The 12,758-nt window shown below is 39.0% G+C and overlaps 1 protein-coding gene across 1 annotated transcript in view; it reads right to left on the bottom strand.

The window, feature by feature from the left end:
• Positions 1–423: 423 nt before the first annotated feature.
• The window catches only part of LOC307012607 (apolipoprotein B-100-like), a gene marked incomplete at its 5' end in the record, with an annotated part of 74,442 nt that continues 62,107 nt past the window's right edge, over positions 424–12,758 (bottom strand). The window contains 20 exon segments of the mRNA XM_079639489.1: positions 424–1,677; positions 1,830–6,236; positions 6,334–6,724; positions 6,819–6,934; positions 7,031–7,206; positions 7,331–7,503; positions 7,594–7,795; positions 7,915–8,045; positions 8,142–8,315; positions 8,482–8,687; positions 8,822–8,986; positions 9,164–9,367; positions 9,478–9,657; positions 9,822–10,050; positions 10,178–10,389; positions 10,497–10,643; positions 10,767–10,884; positions 11,220–11,670; positions 12,034–12,119; positions 12,229–12,353. Of these exon segments, the coding sequence (XP_079495615.1) occupies positions 514–1,677; positions 1,830–6,236; positions 6,334–6,724; positions 6,819–6,934; positions 7,031–7,206; positions 7,331–7,503; positions 7,594–7,795; positions 7,915–8,045; positions 8,142–8,315; positions 8,482–8,687; positions 8,822–8,986; positions 9,164–9,367; positions 9,478–9,657; positions 9,822–10,050; positions 10,178–10,389; positions 10,497–10,643; positions 10,767–10,884; positions 11,220–11,670; positions 12,034–12,119; positions 12,229–12,353 (9,057 nt within the window). The 3' untranslated portion in view covers positions 424–513.

Genomic DNA, 12,758 nt, shown 5'->3' with positions numbered 1-12,758 from the left:
AACAGTTAACTTACATTTTGATTTGTAATATTTCTATTATTTCTTTCTTTATTATTATTTTTTACTATCAGACTAGAATCTGTTGAATATCTGATCAGTGTTACCCTGTCTCCTAAATTTAACTGAATTGCATCTTAAAACGTATCTGTAGTGACACCCAGTGGTGAGTGTATGGTCAACCTAAACAGAAAACGAAGATATACATACCAATGAATGAATAAAGAAAATAAGTACTGTATAAGAAAATGCAATGCAGGTGTATAAAGTATAAGCATCACATAACACCTTATATGCAGTACAAATGTTTTTTTATTGATACTTCATTGCATACATACATTGCTTATTAAATAAAATAAGACATTGTAACATTCAGCTATTTACTTTAAAGAACTTTATTCTTAATTAGTCACTTACAAAACAAAAAGAGGGAACCAAAGCAGCATGGGCTAAATATTTTGTGGGCATAACACTTTTATCTTAAGGCAATCTTAATCATTACTCTTGGTAAAGAGTTTAGCTAATTAGTGACTTGATACAAGGATGATAAATCATTCTACTGAAGAAATCCCATATGAATGGAATAGGAATGTCAATGTCCATCTCTGTGTCACTTACTCTGACATAGAATGGGATGTTCTTGATGGCATCTTTGAGGGTCTTAGTAATTTGCTCCCTGAGAACTTCCAGCCGGTTCATTATAGATTTAATCCAAGCCTGGATGTCTTCAATCAGTTGCTCAATGGTCATCTCAGCAAAAATGTCCTGGGCCTTGGCTTTGACAGTTTTATAGTAGTCTTCAATAATTGTCCTGAACTTCTCAGCCTGCTCAGTTATTTCACTCAGGCTATTGGAATTGACAGCATCAGAGAAGACTTTAGAGATCCAGGATGAGAGCTTGTCGAGATCTTGAAATTTGATAGTGTTAAAGAGCTCCTCTGCTTTCTCCACACTAAATTTCAGGATTTCAGACAGTTTCTGCACAATGGTCTCAAAGCTTACATCTCTTAGACCCTTCACAATGGTGATAATTTGGCTTTGGATCTTCTGAAATGCAACATGGAAGTCATCCAACACATCTCTTCCAGTGATAATATGGGTAGACCCTGGAATTGTGACTTCTACTTTTCTAATATGTTCAATGACAGCTTTAGCACATGAGGTAAAGATCTCTGGCACCTTTGTGATGGCCTCCTCGATGACATCAAAAATGAAGACACTGATTTTATTGTAGAGCTCAAGTCCAGAGAGTTTCTCAGCATGTCCAGGAAACTGGAACTGGGTGTCCCTCATAAATGAAATGGCTGCTTCCAGTAGGGCTTGAATATTCTTCTGGTGTGCTCTTAGGATCATTACAATGTTGTCTGAAATCTTACTGTTGATTCCTGCGAGGTCAGCAGCAGCAATCTTTTCAGCTGCTGTCTTGTATATGATTTTACCTTGATCTTTCATGTGATCAATGGCACTCTCTAGCTTCTCATACTTCTTGCTGATGCCATTGTAAACTGCATTAATGTAATATGTTATTGTGTCTTTCAAATCCTTTAATGAAGCAACTTTCTCCTTCAGCCACAAAATAATCTGACTTGGGACCTCCTTGTTCCACTGTGTCTGGAAGCTCAGTCTGTTTGAGTTCATTACCGCAATGTCAACCTTCAGAATGTCCACATTATCCTCAGACTGTAATAAAGAAACAGAAAATATTATAATCATGTCAACTTGTAATTGAATGTTCAAAATATTTAAGATATCAATAATTGATTGATACGTTAGATACACTAAATGTATAAAAAATAAATTGCAATATTCTAAAATGATAAACACATTCTTACTGGGATTGCGCCAAAAAGTCTTCCTGTATGGTGGGATAAGTTCTTGCTCTGTAGCTGAAGACCAAGAAGTCCAGCAGATGGGGAAGATACAGAGACAGTAAGACCTTCTTCTGCATTTCCAGTTAATTCTTGGTAAAGCATAAATGTCATATCTGGCAGATTGACTTTGGCAGTATTTGAAATAACAGCCTTTGAGATTTCTGTGTTGGCCTCAAGAAGTCCATTGTAGTTGTTCTCAAAATATTGATGCTCCACAATCAGATTGGTTAACAATTTCATCCCTGACTTCATGTTAAAGGTTGCAGAGCCACTGGTTTTGCCATTAAAAACACCAAACTCAGATGTAGCCAGAGTTTCAAACTGGGCAGCAATTTCTTCCTGATTAAGGATCTCAGCCTTGGTATTAATGGTGATCATAGCAGTTTTCACAGACAAGTCATAGGTCAGGTCTCCCATGATAGGGATCATAATGGATTCCTTTATACTGGGAAGAGGGATCTTGGCCAAATAAGGACATTCGTATATATCAGACGAGATTTTGGCAGCTGCGAAAATGGGTATTTTAATTTTCCTAATAACAGAATTGAGGGCTGGCTGAATGTTGAACATCTCATGGTTCTTCACATACTTAAGCTTTGCGTCCATATCAAAGGTCTGCTGAGGTGTGATCAAGATTGTTTTAAGGCCTGTGTCCTCCCATAAAGAAAATTTCTCTACATAAGTTGTTTCCTTGTTAATGAATGGGATAGTCAATTTAGGAATGTTAATTGGCAAGGTCAGCACATTAAAGTCAGCCTCACCATTGACTGATGCAGAGATCTGAATTTCCTTCTCGCCATTAGCCATACTGATATAATGAGAGTACTTATATTGATTGAACCTAGCAAGTCCGGTCCAGCTTGCCTGTTGCTCAGAGGGACTCAGAGTTAAAGTCATATCGTTTTGCAAATCAACCTTACTGGATAACTTAAAGGGAAGCATCAGCTTTATGTTTTCCTTGTTCTTGGTATCAAAAATAATTTCAAAAGGCACAGCCTTGAAGTTAATTGTGTTGGTAATGGTGCCTTCAACTTTGCCAATTAGTTCAGCATCATGAGACCCACTTAGCTCAAACATGAGTTCCTTCAAAGAAATCTGCCCTTTCACTGCTGCAATGCTTCTCTGGATGAAGGGAGTTTCTGTCTCTGCATGCACATTAAACTTAATCTGAGTCAAACCACTGGTCTCAGCATCCACTTTCTGCTTCATCTTGAGAAGACTACTCTCAGTGTCACCATTAAAGATCAGTTTTATGGACTCTACATTCATCACAATCTCCAAGTTACTCTTATGGTCTCCTTCATCAGAATAATCAAGGATAGAGTATTTTCCTTTGGCATCATTTCCAAGGGTGAGAGTAAATATGCCAGATTCCAGCTGAGCGGCAGCTTTTTGGGTCATTGTAGCTTCACTGAAGATGTTAGCCACTGGCATGTTCACACTGTGGATGTAAGAGGTCTCCAAAGTACATGAGAAGCCATTCTCTGTGCTCAGTAATGCATTGTTCTCTAAGTCAGCAGTGTATGGTTCTGTGGTTACCTTAGCTGTGGTCTTGGAAGATACCTGGGCAAAAACGTCATTGATGGACATTTCTCCCTGGTGATCAAGAGAGAAAGCCATGTGATTGGCTTTCACTGTCTCAGTCAGGGACAGCTCTTTCATTCTAGGGATGTTAAGGTGAGCAGTGGCATCAAAGGTATAGGCCAGGAGATCAATGGGAGTCTGGAACTGAGAATTCAGGTTAGCAGTGATCTTGTCTGTTGAGTTCTTGAGTCCAGCGATTGTCTTCAGAGTGTGCTCGGAGGATTTTAGCTCAATCTCACCATGCAGCATTCCAAAGCAGGGGACTTTAATGAGGTCAGTGGCAATCTGCTTTACTTCATCAGCCAAGGTGTCTAAATCATAAGCAATAATTTCATTGACTTTGGTAATTAGTTGTTTTGTCAGTTCATTAATCTGTCCAAAGATTCTTTCAAACACTGGTTTTATGTCAAGAGATTTTAGGTAACTTGCAGATGATTGCATAGTTTCTCTTAGCTCATATTGTTTCATTAAATCCACAGCATCATCAATGATTTTCTCGACCTTTGCCTCAACCTCATATTCTGCCAAAACCTCATCAATTTTGCTGAAGATTTCATTTATCTTGGTGATAATACCAGTTCTTCGATCCAAACTGTCAATCAAGTTCCTTAAATATTGCAAATGTTTGCCCATTTCTGTTACTACAGCTGTCATGTAGGAGGCAAAAAGTCTCACATCATCCAAGAACATATCTACATCAAAATTGTCCATTACTTGTGAAAGTTCAGTTCCTTTGCTGTAAAGAGTGGCTGTAATGTCATATTTATTATCAATGCCGTGAAGCAAGCCAATGCTATGATCTTTCATGGTGAGCATTGAACTTTTAACCTCCCTAATGACAACAGGCAGCTTCTCAATGAAAGGCAGGGAAATAAAATGACTATCACTGTTCTTTTCATATTGTAGAGCACTTGTGATGGCAAATTCCTGATTATCATTTGCTTTGTCTAAGAGGTTGGTGGACACAGTGCCTTTCAGTGCAATACCTATGTTCTTCGGAGAGTTGAAGATTTCCAGGGAGTGGTCAAAGGCATGATCATTCAACATAGACTTCATATTCATGTTAAAATTTTGCTGCTGAAAGCTGATAGCACTGGTTATTTTATGCTGGAAGTTAGTTTCAATGGAGTTTCCACTGTTCAACTGGTGAGAGGTTGAGGCCTTGCATTCATGCTTGTGTGAGTAAGACTTAGGTTCAGCTTGAATGAGCAGCATGCTTTTCACCTGGCCACTGTGTTTTCCATACAGGTTTAGTGCTCCATCAGAATTGAAGGAGCTCTCAACATTTATACTAAAAGGTTCTGCTTTAGTGAGGATGTTGCTCTCCAGTCGGAGAGAGGGAGAGATGAAGCGCACCTCATTGCCGAACTTTGTGGAAAATCCAACAATCTCAAACTCAGAGCTCTGAGTCATTTGAGTGCCCAAGAGTTTTCCAGTGGTGCTGCACTTTGCAGTGGCTGTCTGGTCAACATAGGTGATCTCATATTTATGTCTTAGTTCCTCTTCACCAAATGCCCCTTTCAGAGTTCCGGTAGCTTCCATCCTGTAGGGCTCTGCCGTCATCTGGGCATCATTTATGTAGTTGACACCAATGACTTTAAGTTCATTGTTGACATTTAAAGATGCTTTAAAGTCATGCATGTCCACTACAATGTTGTGCTTGTAGAAGTTGTTCTCATTCAGAAAGTTGTCAGACTCAGAGCGGATGGCCAGAGATTTAAGGGTAAGTATCAGAGAGTCTGTGTTTTCTATTTTCATCTCCTGATTTGATGCAATCAAGTTGTTGGAGAGGTTCAGGCCATCTTCATTCAACTTGAAATTGATCCTGTTTCTAGTGTTGACATTGAAAATGTCTCCCTTGTACATACTGTTTAGGTATACCTCTGAGCTTGCAAGTCTTCCCTCAACTTTGAGTTCAGCACTGTTCTCGTGGACTGTTCCCTTGGTAGAGATAGACATTGTAGCACCAGTGGTTGTAATGCCACCATGGAAAATGTTTTCAAAGGTCAGAGAGCTGACCTGGGCACTGGTGGTACAGCTAGTGGTCAGGCCATCTTTGGTGAATGACAGGGTGCCCTTGTTGGAGGCACGGTTGGCAGCGAAGCTGATAGTGGCATCAGTATTGAGCTCCAGTCCCTGGGTGTTTAGGGATCCAGCAAGCTGGGAGAAAGCTCGGTTTGTGTTATCATCAGCCTGGGACTCAATCCTGAGAGCGACTTCCTTCATGGTTGCAGAAAAGTCTACCTGGTTTTGAAGCTTTCGCTCATTAGATTTGGTGACAGAATCAGACTTAATGGTAACCTGAGCTTCTTTCAGTTCAATGTTGAACTTGGTGGTGTGATGTAATGGGTCATTCTCTATGTCAGTGTTCGATTCAAAAGAAAGTTCTCCATTGACTGCTGCAGCTTTCATCTTGTTTACAATTTGGAGAATGGGACATCTGACACTGAAAGTGGATTCAGCTTTTGCCTCTCTGGTTTTGGGTTGAAGTATAAAGGTTTGGGTGGCAGTGGTCGTAGCAGACATTGATCCTACTTTTAGTGATCCATCTAAATTGCCATCACCTGTCATTTCAGAAGAGACTAAAGCCTGGTTTGTGTACATCATAGACATCTGCATACCCAGAGGGCTGAAGGCTTCAATCTTGTAATTTCCTGTTGTTTTCACTGCATCTGTGATTTTGGCTGTTTCCATTAAGCTGAAATTTGCATCTAAGAGCTTATGCTTCAGGGAAGAAATTATGTCGAACTTTGCAGTGTCCTCTGAGATGCCAGCAGATGCAGATCCTGTATATAACAGATATGGAAATTACAGAAATTATAGAAAAAAAAAATATCCAAAGACCGATATCAATACACTAAATTCGTGTATCCTGTATACATGTATGCATGTGTTTACCTTCCACAGTAAAGGCAAGAAGTTCCAAAGGGCTGTTAGCAACAACTTTGTAGCCTGCAGTGTAGCTGGACTTATCGACAGTGTTGTTGCCACCAGAGAAAACCACCTCTATATCATAAAAGTTAGTGCTGACTTTTGTAGATGCCTCTACCATTCCGAGAAGAGGCATTGAGAGATCATAGCTGGAGGGAATGGAGAAGGTGGGTAGACTGAACTGTTTAGAGGGCAGCATTAGACCAATTTGAGGCATAGTTAGGTCAGGGGTGGCCATGGTGGGAGGGATTTTCAGGTCCTCAGATGTCTTTCCACCAAGAGGCAAAGGAATGGTAAAAGTGACACGATCTTTGTTGAACTTGTATTTGAACATGCTCTCACTGTAAAGAGAATACACATTTTTTGGAAGTGAATGGATATGCACCTTAGAAGTTGGATTATGTAGATTTAAAAAAAAGTTAGCATTAATCTCACGTGTTCATGAACACCCTCTCAGGCATAGATGGAATAACCAACTCAGGAATGTTCTCTCTTAGTGTCTGAAGGTATGGCACATCAGAAGCAATCTTATCCATCCAAATGAGGTAAGCCTGTAAAATTAATGAACATACTGGTATGAACATCATTTTAAAAATGTTATGTATGTAATGAATACTGTTTTCAATTGAAATTACATAATATCATACCTCCCAGAGTTTTGCATAAATATGACGGAGCTTCATGTCAGTCCTGACAACTTTATGTTCCATGATGTCATCAAAGACCTGATCCAGGCGGCTCTGAAGAGGTGCTATATTAGGCATCAGCTTCTGTATCTCAGAGTCTATGTCAGACTTCATCTCTATCTTCATCTCATTTTTAGCTGTTGTAAAAGCAAATTTTCACTTGTCATATTTGACATAATAGATGATTAATTTAATAAAATAAAGATTTTAAATTAATAATCAAGAGTTTACAAAAACAGTGACAGGAAATAGATCCAATACCATATTGGAAGGTAATCTTCTGCACAGAGTTGGTCTCTGGGAGCTTGATGTTACTCTTGAGTTCCACGGTCAAATCTTCAACACAGTTCAGGGTGGCAGTAAGAGTGCCCTCAGTGTTAAGTGAGGGCACAATCAACTGAGCTTCCAGCAAGCCATCTTTCATGGTATCAAGCCTGTTATTAGCAGAAACTTGTCTTTAGATGAAAGGAATTTTGGTTGTCCATCGACAAATGTTTCAAAAAGTAATCTGGATCTCTACTTACTTTGCACGGCCAATGAGAGAAAACTGGTTAATATTTTTGTTGGATATATCAACGGCGATCTTCTTTCCCTTGGCAATGCTGTCAGTGACACCAACTTTGATTCCAGCCTCAATATCATAGTCTGGAATCGCAATGCTGGTGGTGAGAGTATTCTTGTTCCTGTTGTACTTAATAGTAGCGGATGCCTCTGTGGGCTTTTCACCTTATGATTAGAAAAGAAAAAAGTAATTAGCCTAAAACCCATTTAAAAATCTCCACCTTTGATCAATTTGGAGTTATAGTGGTCATGATTTAAAATCACTGTTGTTAAGAATTACATGCCTTCTGCTTGCAAAATCATTTTCAGAGAATCTACTTTCTGGCGGCCTTCCTTGCCCTCGTTCAAGAGTTCGTAGGCAATAGTTGCTGTGTACTCAGTGATGTCACCAGTGGGCTGGATACCCAAAACAAAACTGTGGGAAAGTAATTATTTTAGCATAACATAAGTGTAAAAATGAAGTAGAGGAATGATTTGGTGTGTTTTTGCATGCAAAATGTTTGTTTCTTACTTGGACTCTCCATTAAGAGGAAAGTATGGAGAATTTCTCTCAGCTCTAGAGTTAACTATGGTGGTGCAGAAATTGATCCCAGAGATAAGGGGGCTGCAGTGTGCTATGGCAGTCCTGTCACCTGTGTCAGGAACAAGTGTGACCGGGGTTTTGGACACCATCACTAGCTTGTTGCTATTTGTGAAAAAATTACAAGAGGTTTCCGATTATGTCTTTGTTAAACAGTTGACTTGACCAGTATTGTTGAAAGCTGATGATATTTCTTGCTGTATATTTGTATGGAGTATACATTTTAAATAAAGCATTGAAGTATATTTCAGACATATAGCACAAAAGATACCTGACTCTGAAGAGTTCGGTAGTACCCTTAGGTGCCGGGATAGACAGCTTTATTTGACCATCGACCTTAGTGATTTTGGCATTGAAAGAGCTTTCATGGAACATATTAGTGTGCATTTCCACAGCAGAGACAACAAACTTAGGGATATGGACTCCCATACGGGTGACAAATTCTACTGCCATGGAGGGTGATAAGGACAGTTCATGCTGTGAAAAGAACAGGGAAACACTTGTAATGGTAATAAACATGTCAGTATAAGATTAAGCATAAATTGTATCAGGTTTTATACATTAACCATCTAGCTATTGAACAAATAGTAATCAGGGCCAAAATTTAGTACCCTTCCAGGCTCCATGTGCAGACCACCCTCAACACCAGGTGCAAAAGTCCCAGACAGAGCAAACTTCAGGGGGAATCCAGAGGCAGTTGGGAGGCTGAACTCATTATCCATAAAGATGTAGTGAGCAAAGATGCTCCGATCTCCAGACATTAATACCTTTGTAATCTATTGAAACAGGAATAATATGTATTTGTATATATGTATTTTATAGAACCTGAAAAACAAACTGTTCTTAAAGTATAACAAAGCAAATCTTACCAATCAAGCAAATACCAATATGCTGTCTGAAATATGAGCTAATATAGACATATGATATGTATTTAAAATACAGCATATACATACCCAAGCAGGTGAGTATTTGAGGGCCTGAATATATGTGGCCATCCTATCAACAATTGCTGACAGTTCATTGGTACTCTTGATGTATCCCAATTCATTCCCCATGATCTTTAAGTAAGCCATGGCTTCTGGGGAGTCCTGGTTGTACAAGTCCTTTGCAAGCTTGTTAAAATTGCGTACCATTTCCCTGATAATGTTCTCAGGAACCTGTCAAAGAGAAGGTCCTGATATTATCTAGCCTTGGATACATGCATCAAAACCTCAATCATGTAAAAAATCTAATTTTTAGGGTTGGAATAAGCAATGGATATCAGTACCTGTCTCTTAGTTTTTTCTGTTCGCAGAGGGTCAACCCATTCTTGCAGAACCTCATTGATTTTGTTTGGCATTTTGTCCCCAAACCAGTACATTGCCTTGGAAATCGTATCAGGGAAGAAGCCATTGCTTCCAAAGAGAGTCTCAACAGTTGGCTCAAATCCTTTGCTGTCCATACCAAACTTGGTGACAAAAATATTTTATTAAATAATTTTAAATTCTAAAAGTCACATGTGTATGCAACAAAATCAAGAATTGGTACAAACAATTAGTAAACCTTAAAACATATAACGATATAGTTTCACAATTCACTAATTACAAGTACATATCGCATGAAGATTCCTACCTCCATAAAGTCAAGGTTGTAACTGAAGGCTTTTAGGGTTGTCTCAAGCATAACCTCTCTGGGCAGCTGGCTGCTGGGATCAAAGATGATGCTTCCCTGTGTGCTGGAGCCTATGACATCCTTTCCTGGCATAAATATGTCCATCTTATAGTTACGAGAAAGCTGAGTGTAGTTTGAGTGGGTAAGCACCTCATCATCCTGCATGACCTCAACTATCCTTTTGCCCAACCTGGGAAGGAAAAAGTTATTGTCTTAAGGAGAGGATAAAGAGCAAACTGAAATGATAGGCAGCAGATGATATGCAATTAAATGTTTTGAACACAGTCTAAATAAAACTGATAAACTGGGTAACATACTCTTGAATTTCAGGATTCCTGGAATGAATAATGTTGTAGACATGAGAAGCAACAAATGACTTGACTTGTACATTCTGGTCCTGGGTAAGGATCTTCTTCACAACCTCCAGATCGCTTGCCTCTGGCTTTTTCATCAAGATAAGATATGCAGCCAGTCTCTTCTGAACAGCACCTTTGGCATAAAGGGCCACTCTCTGAATGTTGGAACGGACCTGAGCGTGAAAAATATTAGTGTGAAGTTGGTTCGTTTTAGTAAGAAAGTTCCACATAATTAGTTCTGAAGAAATATAAATAGTTGGACAAATCCAGCAATACTTACATCAGGAGTCACAGACATACGTCTAAAAGCCTGGATGGCAGACGTTTGGACGGATAGGGTGGTGGCAGGCTGTCTCATGCACTTAAGCAGAGTGGTCTTCATGTTGGGATCAGCTGCTTCCATAGCCTCGCCCATGTTTCCAATCACCTAAACAGGACAGGTTATAATAATTATAATAATAACATTATATTATTATATTGGATATATTATTACTGGATTAGTTTTTACTAGTGTGAATATGTCCAGGAATATAGATATTCAAACACACACCCTTAAGGTCAAGAAGATCAGATCTTTCTCGCCAGCACAGTCAGCACCAAGGATGGAGGTAATGAAGTTATACACCTCAAGAATCTCAGAGGTGAGCTGACCCTCAGCTTGGAAGTGCCTGAAGGGATATATTATACATTGTCAGTTACAGTGGACATATCCTGACAAATGCATTTAGGATTTTTTTTTTCCCAAAATGAGAATCAATACCTGTTGAAAAGAGACTTTAACTAGCTTATAGTCTAGTTAGCGCATGATTACTAAGCTAAGCTTCACTAGAAAGACCATACAGGTTACAATATTCACAAACTATGTTTGTAGCTTATATGATGGCCATGCTAGCAATGCTTAACTAGTATGAGCAAACCTGGACAGGCATGGAAAATCAATCTCTGAATCTTTTCAGCAGGGAAGTGAAAGATTCTATAAGAATGGTACAAAGAGTTTGCTTACCGCCTTACAGCATTACTGAGAGCATACATTATTGGCTTGCTCTGCTTGGTCTGGGCAATCTCCAATATGTCTTTCACCAAGAGGCCAGTAGGGCTGTGCATCATTCCTAGAGCATAGACAGCAGCATCTACCTCGATGGCATCAGTGTCAAAGGTCTTCAGGAGACTGAACATGGCACTACCACACTCTGGGGTGCCACACTGAGTCAAAGCCTGCCAAGTTAAGAGTTTGTCCTCCTCAACCATCTGAGTAATGGTCTGCTGCAAAACTTCATGCTCAAGTCCACGGAGTTCAGACACCAAACTCTGGAATGTGTTGGCCCTCTGCTGGCGATCTGGTTTGTCGTTCATGGATTTCAGCTCCCTGAAGATGGACAGCAGAGCCTCAGAGGTCTGGACTGGGGCTTTGTCCTCTACTGCTTCTAGAACCAAGTCCTTGGGGTTAGTAGAACCTGTATTGTAGAGAATGGGATGATATGTGAGTGAAAGGCTACATAGACACAAGGGGGGGGGGGGGGGGGGGCTGGGTGCACTGTAAAAAAAATTGCTGCGATTATTTATCACAACTTAAAATCCAACATCGTTTCAACTTTAAAAAGTATGTTTAAGCTTGACTTAAAATATTAAGTTTAGTTAACTTTAGTTTAGTTTGGTTAAGTTGGATATTTAAGTTATCTCAACAAATTTTAACTAATCGCAGCCACATTTTTTACAGTGTGGAAATGTAGTCAGTATTCCTTAATTTTTAACCAGACAAATCAAATCTAAAGATCTTAGATATTTTTTTGATATACAGTGAAACTGGGAATACTCACGGTAATCAAAAACTCTGTCATTGATCTTGCTGGTTTCCTGAAGAGTTAGGATTTGTTTCACAAGAGAAGAGAGACCATACTTGTTCCTGCAATTGAAATTAAATACATTTGAATGAATCAGAACATGATGTTCCATTTATACAGGTACATTGCATTAGAAAATGTAGCTAGTGATATGATGACAGTGTCACTCACTGGTAAGAGAAGGGAAGGAATATGTGCTTTTCTGTGCATGTGGCAGATGTCATGTGCTTCTTCTGGTTGTCGAACTTATAGTTGCAGGTCTGGGTACTGCCAATCAGCTTGGACAGAGGGTATTGCTGTTGACAAACACATACATTTATGTACAATTATCTATTTCTTGAAATATATGAGTAGCATTTTTTTTCCACCTATTGTTGGCTTAGTCTGTATGACATAATGATTTAGTCAATATTGGTTAGAGGTAACTTGCTTAATCTTTACCTAATTATTGAAATATTTGATAATGGGTAAATTGCACTGAGGATGATGATTAATGGAACAAATGCATTTAATTTAATTTATAAATAAATAAAAAACGAAGAACCAATTAATTGCAAGATTCAACCAGCAGAGGGTATAATCTTTACGTAATTATTTAAATATTTGGTAATGGGTAAATTGCACTGAGGATGATGATTAATGGAACAAATGCATTTAATTTAATTTATAAATAAATAAAAAACGATGAACCAATTAATTGC

The sequence above is a fragment of the Phoxinus phoxinus genome, assembly GCF_949152265.1.
Source record: "Phoxinus phoxinus genome assembly, chromosome: 16".
NCBI classification, from domain to species: domain Eukaryota; kingdom Metazoa; phylum Chordata; class Actinopteri; order Cypriniformes; family Leuciscidae; genus Phoxinus; species Phoxinus phoxinus.
Note: the sequence above shows the minus strand (reverse complement) of the source record. Positions and strands in the feature narration are given on the sequence as shown.